This window comes from Prosopis cineraria, unplaced genomic scaffold (assembly GCF_029017545.1).
Source record: "Prosopis cineraria cultivar Desert tree isolate PC_DT_omini unplaced genomic scaffold, ASM2901754v1 PC345, whole genome shotgun sequence".
Taxonomy (NCBI): Eukaryota; Viridiplantae; Streptophyta; class Magnoliopsida; order Fabales; family Fabaceae; genus Prosopis; species Prosopis cineraria.
Window position 1 is genome coordinate 23223 of NW_026555672.1, and position 15081 is coordinate 38303.

The 15081-nt window shown below is 33.6% G+C and overlaps 2 protein-coding genes across 2 annotated transcripts; both read left to right on the forward strand.

The window, feature by feature from the left end:
* Positions 1 to 237: 237 nt before the first annotated feature.
* Positions 238 to 1724, forward strand: LOC129296527 (putative disease resistance RPP13-like protein 1). The gene is made up of 2 exons (XM_054935119.1): positions 238 to 1048; positions 1192 to 1724. Exons 1-2 carry the CDS (start codon positions 238 to 240, stop codon positions 1722 to 1724), a joined length of 1344 nt encoding a protein of 447 aa, XP_054791094.1.
* Positions 1725 to 10053: 8329 nt separating this feature from the next.
* Positions 10054 to 14735, forward strand: LOC129296522 (putative disease resistance RPP13-like protein 1). The gene is made up of 3 exons (XM_054935115.1): positions 10054 to 13477; positions 13642 to 13717; positions 14269 to 14735. Exon 1 carries the CDS (start codon positions 10154 to 10156, stop codon positions 13457 to 13459), a length of 3306 nt encoding a protein of 1101 aa, XP_054791090.1. The 5' UTR covers positions 10054 to 10153; the 3' UTR covers positions 13460 to 13477; positions 13642 to 13717; positions 14269 to 14735.
* Positions 14736 to 15081: the final 346 nt, after the last annotated feature.

Here is a 15081-nt window from a genome sequence, read left to right on the forward strand (position 1 = left end):
TTTTTCCCTAATATTCGTTATAATATCTCAAGTTTGTAATTTTATTTTTTATTTTTTTAAATCATTGAATTTTATTTAAAATAAAAAACATTTTGTAATTTTTATAATTTTTCAAAAATAAAAAGGGCCTTAACAGTCTAGAGATTTCAAAAATAATTTTTATAATTTTTTAAAAGACTTTGTTGGTAAAGATTTCTATTTTCTACAATTTTTTAAAAAAAAATATTAAAACTAGAGATGACCCTTAACAGTCTCAACAAAGTCATTGAAGATGCTGAGGAGAGGCAATACAGAGACCCTTCTGTGAAGCGCTGGCTTGATGAGCTCAAAGATGCTGTGTTCCAAGCTGAGGATCTGCTGCTTGAGATTGCAACCGAGGCCTCTCGACGCAAGCTGCAACTTCAACTTCATCCTAACATAGGTAAGCTACGCAACTACTCCACTTCCATTGTGAACCCATTTGAAAAACAAATTGAACCAAGGATGCAGACACTTGTCGACTACCTAGATTGCTTAACAAAGAAGAGGAAGCAACTGGGGTTGAAGGATGGCTCTGGCGCACTTACTCCAGCGGGAGTGAAGGGGAAAGTTTTCAAGAGATTGCCAGAATTGTCTTTGATAAATGAAGCTGATATATTTGGTAGAGGTTCTGATAAAGAGAAACTAATCAATATTTTAATGTCGCCCAGCGAGGGTGGGAATGGATCCCCGGTGGATGTGATTGCCATCGTAAGTATGGGTGGAATGGGTAAGACAACACTCACACGGCTTGTTTACGAAGACAAAAGAATGATAGATGAATTTCAACACAGAGCTTGGGTGTGCATTTTCGAAGAGTTCGATCCTGTTCAAGCTACAAAAGCAATTCTTAAATCACTTGATAGTAAAATTGAACTTGAGCAGTCAGATGATTTAAATCCACATCAGCGTCAACTAAAGGACAAGTTGAAGGATAAGAAATTCTTCATGGTTCTCGATGATGTGTGGAATCGGAATCATGCTATCTGGGACGCCTTTCGAACTCCTTTCAACTATGGAGCTCCAGGAAGTAAGATTCTCATTACAACACGTGAAAAACACGTTGCAGAAGTCATGTGGTCCAGAGATATTTATTGTCTTGAGCCATTACAAGATAACATTGTTGGGAGTTATTTGCAAACTATGCACTTAGCAAACAATGTGTTGATCCAGAACTTGAATCAATTGGTAGAACAATTGTTGGCAAGTGTGGAGGGTTGCCTTTGGCAATAAAAACATTGGGAAGTTTGCTGGGCACAAAACCAACTCCTCAATATTGGGATGCAATTTTGAAGGGTGATATTTGGTCCTTATCAGAGGATGAGAGCAATATAATCCCATCTTTAAGGTTAAACTACCATTATTTACCTTATGATATCAAGCGCTACTTTGCATTTTGTTCCATCTTTCCAAAAGATTACTTGATAAAGAAGGATGTTCTCATTCAATTATGGATGGCTGAAGGTTTGTTACATTATGCTCACACAAGCAAGAGCTTTGAAGAAGTGGGTAATGAAATCTTCAATGACCTACAATCTAGATCATTTTTTGAACCATTAGAAAAGAATGGCAATTGCTTCATGATGCACGATCTTTTGAACGATTTAGCAAAGTCTATGATGGGAGAGTTTTGTGTACAGCTAGATGCTGGTCGAGTGCAAGAAATTTCAACAAAGGCTCGTTACTTTTCATCTAGGGGCAAATGAAAATCTTGGAAATTTTGAGAGTTTCAAGTGCTGCCAATTACGTAGTTTCGTCCTATTGTATGAAAATTCCAGCTTCATAAATAGCATAATGATGATATAATATCTAGACTTTCTCATCTCAGGTACATACGAGAGTTATCTTTGGAAGGATGTATGGCTTTTGTAGAGTTTGCAGATGATATTAGCAATTTAAAGCACTTGCATTATCTAAATCTTTCTGGGACTTCCATTGAAAAGTTGCCAAATTCAATGTGCTTGTTGATTAATTTACAAACGTTGAAATTAAGAAATTGTCATCGCTTGATTGGGTTTTCCATCAAATTTCCACAAGCTCATCAACTTGCGTCATCTTAACTTGGATGGTTGTTATCATATAGAAAAGATGCCAAAACATATAGGAAAGTTAAATCATCTCCGAACAATGAATCATTTTTTTGTGGCAAAGAAAGAAGGAACAGGCTTGAAAGAACTAGGCACCTTGAGCCATTTAATGGGTTCACTGACCATCTCATCTATGGTGCTCATAAACGATCCCACAGATTTGAGAGAGGCCAATTTGAAAGAAAAGGATTTGAATAAATTATGTCTAAAATATTATGGTTGGTATGTATATAGTCATGAAGTAGCACCACATCATCAAAAAGACGTATTAGAAGGGCTTGAGCCAAATAATTCTTTAAAAGTGCTCATTGTTCATAGTTATGGAGGTACCAAATTTTCAAACTGGCTGGGTGGTTCACACTTTTTACCCAATTTAGTGTCTTTTATCTTTGACAAGTTTTGCCAACTGTGTGAACTTGCCGCCACTTGGGCAGCTACCTTCCCTGGAGAAACTTGATATTAGAGAATTGGATGGAATAAAGGTGATAGGGGAAGAGTTTTATGGGAATGGCTCCTCCAATGCTCCATTTCGTTGCCTTTCACATTTAAGTTTCCATGAGATGGAGAATGGGAAGAATGGAATCTTTGTCCGGAAGATGAGAGTTTCCCATGCCTTTGAGATCTTTATATGATCGATTGTCCTAAATTGAGAAAGTCTCTTCCTCTACACCTTCCTTGTTTAAAAGAATTACACATTGAGCGATGTCTTAATTTGGAGATAACACTTCCCAAGTCTTCTTGCATGGAACGTGCATGGTTAGGGGGGTGTAAGAAGATTACACTAAAAGATGTGCCCACATGGAGGGAATTAATGCCGCCAGGTATGGGCACTTTTTACCCCCTTGTATATTTTCCTATATTCACATGCTTCAAAGAGGGAATCTCCTTATTGTCTTGGAGTATGGATGAGGATGGTTATTATAATTTGAATGAAATTTCATTTAGTGATCATGATTTTGAAGATAGGGAATTCTTCCCTAAGGAGGGCTTGCTACTGTCCAGCCTCCAATCTCTTTCATTCTCGGGGTGTTGCAACTTGAGAAGCATAAATTATAGGGGTCTTCTTGACCTCCGTTTTCTTACTTCTTTATCTTTGAAGACCGTCCAAACATGAGTTTTGAAGGCATGTCAGAGGATGGTTTCCCTCCATCCCTTTCTCATTTATCAATTCAAGATTGTCCGTTGCTGGAGGAGAGGTGTCAAAAGAGACAGGACCAGATTGGCCTAAAATTGCTCATATCCCTCATGTCTCCATACGCAAAGCTTGACTCTCATTCTGCTCTAAGGTAGCTCATCCACTTTACTCTCCCATACATGTTCAATATTCGTGTTTTTAATAATTCATCATTTTGTCTTTGTTTTTCAGTTATTATCATTATATTCATCAAATTATATTATTGCATGCTCGCTTTAATTACATCTCTCTCATATGATGGATTCTTTTGACAGACATTCCTAAAGCTACAATCTCAAGTTTCTTGGAGCAGAACAACATCATTTATTAATACTGCTTCTTCAGGAAAAGGTACGCACTTCCTCTGTTTAAATGCCGCATGCTAATTAATTAGCAATTTCCTTTACTTTCCATTTTTTGACAAAAAATCCTATCTAAATATTTCATAATTTTTTTTATTAAGAGAATCTCTTCTGTCTGTTTTGTTTTCCACATGTAAGTATAAATAAATACAAATTATTTTACTGAGACATTTCTTAAAGGGCATTTGTATGTTCAAGATCTTCTTCGCTTACATATTAAATCTCTAGTGATTTATAGTTATTAGTTTTCAGCTATGAATCACAACACATTCTGTTGCTCTGTTTACATCAATAGATTTAGCTTTTATATTTGGCCCAAAAAAAAAAAAGTCAGATCATATACTCCTTGCTAATGGTGATTTATAAATTAAATCAGAACAAACACCCCTCTTTACTTAATATTTTAAAACATACCAAACAATCAGCTATATTATCACTTCTTCAACACTTCGGTATTCATTGTGGCAATTGATTCTAGTTTGAAATTTTTTTTCTCCCTATTCATACTTTTAATTTTTTTTTTTTTACTTCTTTATATTATCTTGATTTCCTATACACAAGCAAAGAGGGGCATTTGTTCTTCTACATTTTCTAAATTTCTATCAAAAGAATTGGTAACCTTTAAAGAAAAATAACGTTGTTATACTTTTATTAGTAAGTCTACAAATAGTCTTATATAAATAATTTTTTACTGTATTATTTTATGACCTGAGCTAAATAGATTTATTCAGGCTATTTCATCATTGGGGGTAAAAATTAACGGCTGAACTTTTTTATTTATTTATTATCATTCCTAAAAATTATTGCATAATTAAGACCTTCTAATGTTTTGTATTTTTTGTATGGCAAGATTCCTGAAGCTCCAATCTGCAGTTTCTTAGAACAGCACATGAAAAGTGCTTGTGATGCTTGAACAGGTACTTCCTCTGTATTAATCCTATATTCTTAGCAATTCTCTGCACTTTTCCATTTCTGATCTTATGCTATATTAGATCATATTGGCCCAAAAAAAAAAAAGAAATCAGATCATATGCTCCTTACTAATGGTCATTTCTGTTAAATGGATTATTTTTATTGTGTTTTTTGGAAATTGATGATATATGAGCAAAGAGTCTTCTCATTTTGACACGTTACTCAATTATTACAAGAAGAAGAACCTTGCATGCTTTCTGCAAATTTCATTCTCTTAGCGTTGTATGTAGAAAGGACAAAATGTCATTTTGTATCTTATCTTCTCCCCGTATGCTGCAGTCAACTCACATTATTCCTCTCCTTTGCTAAATGCAGCATCAGAAAGAAAATGGAATTTCTGACTTGGTGAGATTTCAAAAAGCTTAATGAAGAAAATTTCCCAAATGAATGAATGGATCACAAGTGTGGAGTGAAATATCAGAGAAGATTTTTGGTAAGGAAGCATTCTATCTTTTCAGGTTGTGTTGTCCTAAAATCTGTGTCACCATATGACTCATCAGAATTTCAAAACATGGCAACTTAAGTCGTCGGTCTACTAACTTGGTACTGTTGGTTATGTCCTCTATTTTTCAGTGCATATGTCAGCTCGGTTAAGGGAAACTTCAATGGCACATATGAATGTCAGAAACAATTATGGAAATAGAATTCAACTTTAAGCTTCTTATATGATGGGAGTTGTGAGACAACTTTTAGAATGCCAGAATCTCTTATCTTTTTCGCTGGTTATTTGTTTCTTTGATTTATTTTTCGTGTATTTTTTTCTTTTTCTTTCTTTTCTTTTTGTTGGGTTGGTATTGTGTATTTTTTATTTTATAAAGCAATAGGCTTTACAGTTTTTAATTGGTATTGATGATCTTTAAAATTTTAATGTATTTATTTTTGTTAATTGTGTAACCACAGTATTCCTCTGCCATAAGAGAAGGTTTATAATAAAATTTGGAGGTACAAAAAGGATCAAAGAGAAAGATTTTCTCTCTCTCTCCCTCTCCCCTCTCGGCTCGATCCTAGGAATAAGAAATGTGTGTGTTACTTTCATGGTACTGAAGCGATGTGTGAAATTTGTGGAGATGGAACCAATTGAAGTAGAAGCACTCTGTTTTATGGCTTGGCTTAATTAAATTAACTTCCATGCATCCTTACCACACATGGATTTCAATTTTGTTTGGTATATGGGCAAACATTACTAAATGAAGTAGTAGACTTCATCTTTGAAAGGGGTTAAAATCAACAAAATCAGTTAAATTAGTTAAACCGATAGGAAAAGAAATGCATGCATGAAAGTGCCTTGTTTGGAAGAGATGATGCAGTGTACAAATTGAAAGAACTCTTGAACCTGTTGAGTGGATGTACACTTTCTCTTGGACTGGAAATTGCAGAACCATTGTCTTCTTTTACGGTCTCGTGAACTTTAACAAATACAGAATATCAGAATCGTGCTTTGCAGACCATCAACAACATTCAGGAATTATCCTTCTAACAATTCTTCTTAACATATAATATATCATAGAAACAAAATTTCATAAAACATATCAGTATTTATAAAACTGACACATACAGTACAGTCCTTGTTTAACCTTTGACATATATGTTCAGAAGCAAGAAATTATTAATAACACCACCTCTGATTTGATTCTCCGAAACAGAGTGCATTAAGTATCAACAACAAGAACAACAATAATAATTATGATGATGATGATGAACAAACTAATCAATATGTTCCTCCAGTAAGACCAAATTACTTCTTTGGTTAAAGTAATAAAATCCGATATTCGAGTTGAATGAAACTTGATTACCCCAGCAGCAAACCCATTTGAAAACAGAGAATTGCAAAGAAACTTAATAAATATACCCTTTTGATATATTCACAATCGAGCAAATAAAAAATATCTTATATTCCATATCAATTCATTTCTTTCTTTTTATTTTTCAAATCTTTGTTTTTCCATGTAAATTTGGATGAAGAACTTCGATAACAGAGTTGCTACGTGCCTAGCATTTTCACCTAACGAATGATTACATTAGAGCATTTTCTTGACCTGGAGAATCCATTAACTACAATATTGCATATAACAATGTTTGTATTAATGAAGATATTGTTATAAATTAGTCTAATCGTTAAAAAAAAAAAAAAAGCATTTGATTTGATTTGGGGGCAATATACCGGTCAGCTTAATTAAATGGCATTGACCCAAGCATGCAACTAATTGGAATGAGTGAGTAATTCGGACAAGCTAAACTCATTTGAATTGGGTTTAAAATATTCGAAATATGAAAAAGTTTAAAAGATAAGTCCGACCTGAATACTCGAATTGTTAAATATTAATGATAATTATAAACTTTAAATTATTAAAATTTCAATAATAAATCATGGTTCTTACTTGCAAAAAATTAGCTTTTGTTGGTTAGTTTAAGATTCACAACAGACTTTGATAAATTTTTAATTATTTGGTTTTTTAATTTCTCAAGCGATAACAAAACTTTACAAGTAATTAGCTTACAATTAACAATTGATTATCATAAATTCCCAACAGATATTATAAATGATTCCAAGTATATTTAGTAGATTTCTTAAGTGATTTATCCATATATTGATAATAAAAAATTATAAGTGATTGAATTATGATTCACAATTGATTCTCGTAAATTCCTAATTAGGTTACAAATAAGCCCAAGTGTATTTACTTAATTTTTTAATTTCCCAAATATTTTATCGATATATTGAAAGCAAAAAATATTGAGATTCTCAATTAATGTTGCAAATAATTCCAATTGTGTATTTAGTAAAATTTTCAACTTATTATTTGCTTTTTTTTAATTGCAAGTAAAGAACATGGTCTATTAGTAAGATTTCAATAATTTAGGGTTTGTAATTGTCATTAATGTTCTTATAGAGTTCCTAATTGTCATTTTTCCTATTATTTTTCTTTTTTGAGTCAATTTTAACTTTTTTCCCTAAAAAATTAAGATTTTTCAAGCAATAGAACAATACAACACACTTTTTTCCCATTATTATTAAAGTGAGACCAAGTATTAAAAAAATAAAAATGAAAGCATATGAGTTAACCTCTTATGTTTATTTTTAAAGTATAATTTCAAAAAAAAATATTCAAAACAAACAATTATTATAGCATTAAAACTTTATTTAAGAGTGCAAAATGTGCACACTAGAAGTTTGGGAGAGGACTTGCGAAGGCGAGTGATGAGGTGAAAGTTAATTTCATGTTATTAATATTAAAAAAAGAATTTAAATATTTAAGTTAAGCTTATTGAATTCAGGCTTGACTTAAATTTCTTTATGCTTATTTGAGTGATCTAAATAAATTTAAAATAAAAATTTTTTTAAACTCTCAAGCTATGCTTGAGTTTTTTTAGCTTATTCAAGTTAGTTTGAATTATCACCTCTACAGCTAATGATTGGTGTAATATAGAACGTTTGGATAAACTTACACCAAGTTGTCCTAAAAGAGTATAATTGTAATGCGGAGCTAGAGAAAAACTGTCACTTTTCCATATTACAATTTTTGCAATTTATGTGAGAACGGTAATAATACCATGCACGTTCCTATTACGTAGTTCTTGCATTTTGCTCCATCTCTATTTTTTAATTTTTTTTTAATTTTTGAGTGCATGTAATACTGTGGCAAAGGATCTTAGAAACTCACTGTTTGATTTAGAGTCAGGTTTATTACATTGCTTGAAAATAAGCTCCTCTCACACACATGCACAGCCAATAATTAAAAAAAAAACCAGCGCCAACAATTACATATAATAATATTTTTATTTATGAATAATTCTTATAAATTAGTCTAATCCTTTTTGTAAAAAAAAAAAAACACACAGCTCATTTGATTTGGGGGAAAATATACCAGGGCTAGCGAATCAGTTTAATTAATTAAATGAGCATTGACCCAGTCATGGAATAGAATTGGAATATTGGCATATTTGGACAAAAATGAGCTGTCTCAGGGAAAATTGACCCATTTGTGGCACAGTACAATTAATAAACCCTGCCTGCATTAGTTGGAAGTTTAATTTCAATTTCACAGTAATTACCAACACCCAATCAACCAAGTGGACAAAATTGACTCATATCTAACGAAATTGATAGGGTCAAAATTATTGAACGAGACAGCCAAACGTAATAACTCAAAATTGCATTTTACTGCTTCCCTGGTTTTACTTGTAAACTCCTACTCATTAATTATCTTGGTCAAGATCCTTTATAGAATTTAATAAAATATTTGCGATTTATTTTTATAAAATACTATTATCTCTTTCTCTTAGTTTTGAATAATGTTTTTTTTTCTATATCTCTCTTTTCCGTCCAATAAAAATATCTCATTGTTTTTATAAAGTAAAATTTCCTTCATTTATATAATTTTAACTAATTTCCTTAATCTTAAGAAAATAGTTATCAGTGCAAGAAGGCTTTGTTAAAAAAGCCATGAGTGAATAACAATATAGGCAAACAAAATTTAGGATAAATTGGCTGGCCCATTGGCCCAAAAAAATCTTATATACAAAAACTATGGACTAACTTATTGAAAATTTGAAAATATAGCTAGTTTTTATTAATATACAAAGAATTTATAATTGATATGTAATGAATTTATCATTGAAAAATTAAAAATTTATAAGAGATTTAACATTTATATACAATAGTATATTATTAAAAAAGATAATAAATCGGTCATAATATAAAAAATAATCAATGTTGGACTATTTGCTTGATTTGAACATATAAGATAGGCTATATTTGCAAAAGCTTTAAAACTTAAATACTTGCAAAATTATTAGATTTAGAATATGGTTGGAATAAGATAAACTCAATCAGTATCTTGGTCTGAATATGTCTCATATCATATCAGGTTGATGAAAAGCTTTTAATTAAATATTGAGACATTATTAATTGGATCCGCATTTTTCATATATTGAACCCAGATATATAGGCATCCATACGCGTATATTTCATTACAAGGTAAAATATGTCAAAATATTTCGTTATTCAAGATAAAACATGAGTTAGGTTCATGGAAAATTATTAACCCTATCTAAAAAATTAGAGAAATTATTAAACATGCATAACTCCAACAATAGTAACACAAATAGGCATTTTTTTAATTTTTATTTTAAAAAAAATCATAGGAGTCACTTCATTTGGGTTAAAAGTAATAATATGCTACTGGCAAATAATAATAATAATAATAATAATAATATATTATTATTATTATTATTATTATTATTATACGCTAGTATCAAAATTATCCATCCTCGTCCGTATGACAGTGAGAATGTGAAAACAAGAATGGTAGCTGGCAGGTAGCAGCACGGAATTATGAAAAAATCTTCATGGAAAAGCAAACCAATATGCATCACACAAACATTATCTCTGATTTCAATTTCGGAGTAATTCCCAACAACCAATCAACAAAGTGACGACCTTCCACCAGCGAACTTCACTTTCTTCTTCCATCGCGCCTCGGTTTTCATCCTCCGTTGCTGCTTCGTACTTGCTTGTGCTAAGTTTTACATAACAAGCGATGGCTGAGGTGCTGGTTGGAGCATTTCTCTCCGCCGCCATTGAGGCACTTCTTAAGAGATTGGCTTCTAGAGACATTCTTGACTTCTTGCGAGTCAAAAGGTTGCAGGATGGCTTCTTGCTGAACAAACTGGACTTGACCCTTAACAGTCTCAACAAAGTCATGGAAGATGCTGAGGAGAGGCAATACAGAGACCCTCGTGTGAAGCACTGGCTTGATGAGCTCAGAGATGCTGTGTTCCAGGCTGAGGATCTGCTGCTTGAGATTGCAACCGAGGCCTCTCGACGGAAGCTGCAACTTGAACTTCATCCCACCACAGGTAAACTACGCAACCACTTGACTTCCATTGTGAAATCTTTTGAAAAGAAAATCGAAACTAGGGTCCAGAAACTTGTAGGGTACCTAGATTTCTTAGAAAATCAGAGGACGCCGCTGAAGTTGAAGGATGGCTACTCTGGCTCACTCACTCAAGGGGGAGTGAATAGGGGAGTTTTCAAGAGATTGCCAGAATCGTCCTTGATAAATGAAGCTAATATATTTGGTAGAGGTCCTGATAAAGAGAAACTAATCAATATTTTAATGTCACCCAACGAGGGTGGGTGTGGATCCCCAGTGGACGTGATTGCCATCGCAAGTATGGGTGGGATGGGTAAGACAACTCTTGCCCGGCTTGTTTACGAAGACAAAAGGATAACAGAGGAATTTCAACACAAAGCTTGGGTATGCATTTCCGAAGAGTTTGATCCTGTGCAAGCTACAAAAGCGATTATTAAATCACTTGATGGTAAAATTAAACTTGAACAATCAGATGATTTAGATCCACATCAATGTCAACTAAAGGACAAGTTGAAGGATAAGAAATTTTTCTTGGTTCTTGATGATGTATGGAATCGGGATCATACTATCTGGGACTCCTTTCGAATTCCTTTCAACTGTGGAGCTCCAGGAAGTAAGATTCTCATTACAACACGTGAAAAACACATCGCAAAAGTTATCATGCGGTCCAGATATATTCATTGTTTGGAGCCATTACAAGATGAATATCCTTGGAAGTTATTTGCAAACCATGCATTTAGCGACCAATGTATTGATCCAGAACTTGAATCAATTGGTAGAAAAATTGTCCGCAAGTGTGGAGGATTGCCTTTGGCAATAAAAACATTGGGAAGTTTGCTGGGCACAAAACCAGCTCTTCAATATTGGGATGCAATTTTAAAGAGTGATATTTGGTCCTTACCAGAGGAAGAGAGCAATATAATCCCATCTTTAAGGTTGAGCTACCATTATTTACCTTCTAATCTCAAGCGTTGCTTTGCATTTTGTTCCATCTTTCCAAAAGATTACTTGATAGAGAAGGATGTTCTTATTCAGTTATGGATGGCTGAAGGTTTGTTACATTCTACTCACACAAGTAAGAACTTTGAAGAAGTGGGCAACGAAATCTTCAATGACCTACAATCCAGGTCATTTTTTGAACCATCAGAAAAGAATGGCAATTACTTCATAATGCACGATCTTTTGAACGATTTAGCAAAGTCTGTGATGGGAGAGTTTTGTGTTCAGCTAGAGGTTGGTCGGGTGCAAGAAATTTCAACAAAGGCTCGCTACTTTTCTTATAGATGCAAAGCAAATGAAAATCTTGAAACTTTTGAAGATTTCAAATGCCACCAATTACGTAGTTTCATCTTATTGCGTGAAAATTTCAACCTCAAGCATTACATCATTGATATTATGCTCCCGAAATTTATATTTTTCGGCCATGCTAAGCACAGGCACGCATTTGAGTTATTTTCAGGGAATCAAATTTTCAAAGACTTTGGTATCATGCATGGCACAAATGATGATATAATATCTAGATTTTCTCATCTCAAGCACATACGGGGGTTATGTTTGGTGGGATGTCTAAGTTTCAAAACGTTGGCAGATGATATTAGCAATTTAAAGCACTTGCATTACCTGGATCTTTCTGAGACTTTAATTGAAAAATTGCCAAATTCAATATGCTTGCTAATTAATTTACAAACATTGAGATTAAGGGACTGTCCTTGCTTGGTTGAGTTTCCATCAAATTTTCACAAGCTCATCAACTTGCGTCATCTGGACTTGGATGGTTGTTATTTCATAGAAAAGATGCCAAAACATATGGGAAAGTTAACTCGTCTCCGGACAATGAACCATTTTGTTGTGGCAAAGAAAGGAGGAACATGCTTGAAGGAACTAGGTTCCTTGAACCATTTAATGGGTTCACTAACCATCTCAAATATGGCATGCATAAAGAATTCCATGGATTTGAGAGATGCCGGTTTAAAAGAAAAGCATTTGGATAAATTATGTCTAAATTATAAGTGCTATTACCATAGCCGTGAAGCAGGACCACATCAAGAAGACATATTAGAAGGGCTTGAACCAAGTAATAATTTAAAAGAGATCATTGTTGAACATTACGGAGGTACCAAATTTCCAAACTGGCTGGGTGGTTCACACTTTTTACCTAATTTAGTGTCTTTATCTTTGACACGTTGTGCCAACTGTGTGAACTTACCGCCACTTGGGCAGCTACCTTCTCTGGAGAAACTTGAGATTACAGAATTGCATGGAATAAAGGTGATAGGGGAAGAGTTTTATGGGAATGGCTCCTCCAATGCTCCATTTCGTTGCCTTTCATATTTAAGTTTTAAAGAGATGAGAGAATGGGAAGAATGGAATATTTGTCGGGAAGATGAGAGTTTCCCAGCCCTTCAACAGCTTCATATACAGGAGTGTCCAAAACTGAGAAAGTCTCTCCCGCCACACCTTCCTTGTTTAAAACGGTTACACATTTACTCGTGTGGAAATTTGGAGACAACACTTCCCAAATCCTCTTGCATGGAAGTTATAACGTTAGCGGGGTGTAAGAAGATTATAGTAAAAGATGTGCTTGCATGGAGGGAATTAATACGGCCATCAGGACCCATGGCTCCATATGAGTTGAAAGAAATTTCATTTAGTGATCATGACTTTGAAGATGGAGAGTCCTTCCCTGACTTGCTACCACGTACCGTCGAATCTCTTTCATTCTCAGGTTGTCGCAACTTGATAAGCATAATATACAGGGGTCTTCTTCACGCCCCTCATCTTACTTCTTTATCTTTTGAAGACTGTCCAGACATGAGTTTTGAAGGCATGCCAGAGGATGGTTTCCCTCCATCCCTTTCTCATTTATCAATTCAAGATTGTCCGTTGCTGGAGGAGAGGTGTCAAAAAGAGACAGGACCAGATTGGCCTAAAATTGCTCGTATCCCTCATGTCTCCATACGCAGAGCTTGACTCTCATTCTACTCAAAGGTACTTCATCCATTTTACTCTCCCACCCATGTTCAATATTCATGTTTTTAATAATTCATCATTTTGTCTTTGTTTTTCAGTTATTATCATTATATTCATCAAAATTATATTATTGCATGCTCACTTTAATTACATCTCTCTCATATCGATTCTTCTTTGGATAGACATTCCTAAAGCTACAGTCTCAAGTTTCCTGGAGCAAAACAACATCATTTATTAATACTGCTTATTTTGGAAAAGGTACGCACTTCCTCTTTATAAATGACGCATGCTTATTTGACAATTTCCACTACTTTCCATTTTCTAACAACAAAAACTCCTATCTAAATATTTCGTAATTTTTTTAATTAAAAATTCCCTCCTTTGTGTTTTGTTGTCCCCGTTCAAGTATGAATAAATACATGGTATTTTACTGAGACATTTCTTGAAGGTCATTTGTACGTACGGGATGTTGATCCATCGGTTACAAATTAAATCTCTATTGCTTAATAGTTATATATGAATCACAACCCACATTCTGTTGCTCTGTTTACATTGTTAGATTTGTTAGCTTTTTATATTTAGCCAAAAGAAAAAAAAATCAGATATTACCAATGGTGACCAAAATAAATATACTTCAATACTTCATATTTTGTAAACACACATATCAGACAAGAACTTTACCCGTTTCTGCGAAGTTCATCCTTTTAATTTGTTTGCAAATAGGACAGAGGAGTCATTTCATTATATTATCTTCTCTCCATATGCTACAGTCAACTCATGCCATTACTGTCTTTTTGTGCAAAATGCAGCATCAGACCAACAACAACAACAACAACAAAAAAAGGGAATTTCTGGCTTCAATTTCAGATTAAAAGAAGAGGCGCTGCTCAATTGAAGTGTTCAAACCAGCATGAATGGCTCATATGCATAGTACTTCTGCAGAAATTAAATTAATCTTCCAGTTGATTTTTACGTGTTCTCTAGATTTGGTGGGTGATGGAGTAAGATAAGGTTTGTTGTTATTGTTACATTGCTGTATTTCTTTCGATCTATTTTGAAGGAGTTGATTGGTTTTTTCCCCTGTTTTTCTTTCCCCGAAACGTTCTTTGATTTAGTAGCAAGACTTTGTGATTCAATGTTGCCTTGTAAAGTGTCATCACTCCATTTCAAGTGATTCATTGTCTTAAAAGTTTATTTCTATGATCTTAGTTGGAAGTTTAGTAGTTTGTAATTGACAACATTCTAATTTGTATTATGATCATCTTCTCATTATAAAATTCTCAAGCATATTGTGCTTGAGAATCAAGAGGATGTAGGATTCAATATTTGAATCTGAACCTCTATATATCGTGGTCTCATTTTCTTCTTCCTTTATCTCTTTTTACCCTTTATTATTTAAACATTATTTTATTTTCAAGTTAATTTGTTGCCAACAATGAAGAAGCTAAGTTAATTTTCCAGAATGAATCAAGCAAGTCAGCCGAACTGGTCTATATACAAGCAAAATAAGGTCATACATCAATCTCAAATTGGAGACAGAAAGATAAAGGAAATAAAGGCTACAACGGAATTTAAAATTGATTCTAATATTTACCTCTGAATTTCTGTTCATGTTTATTGTA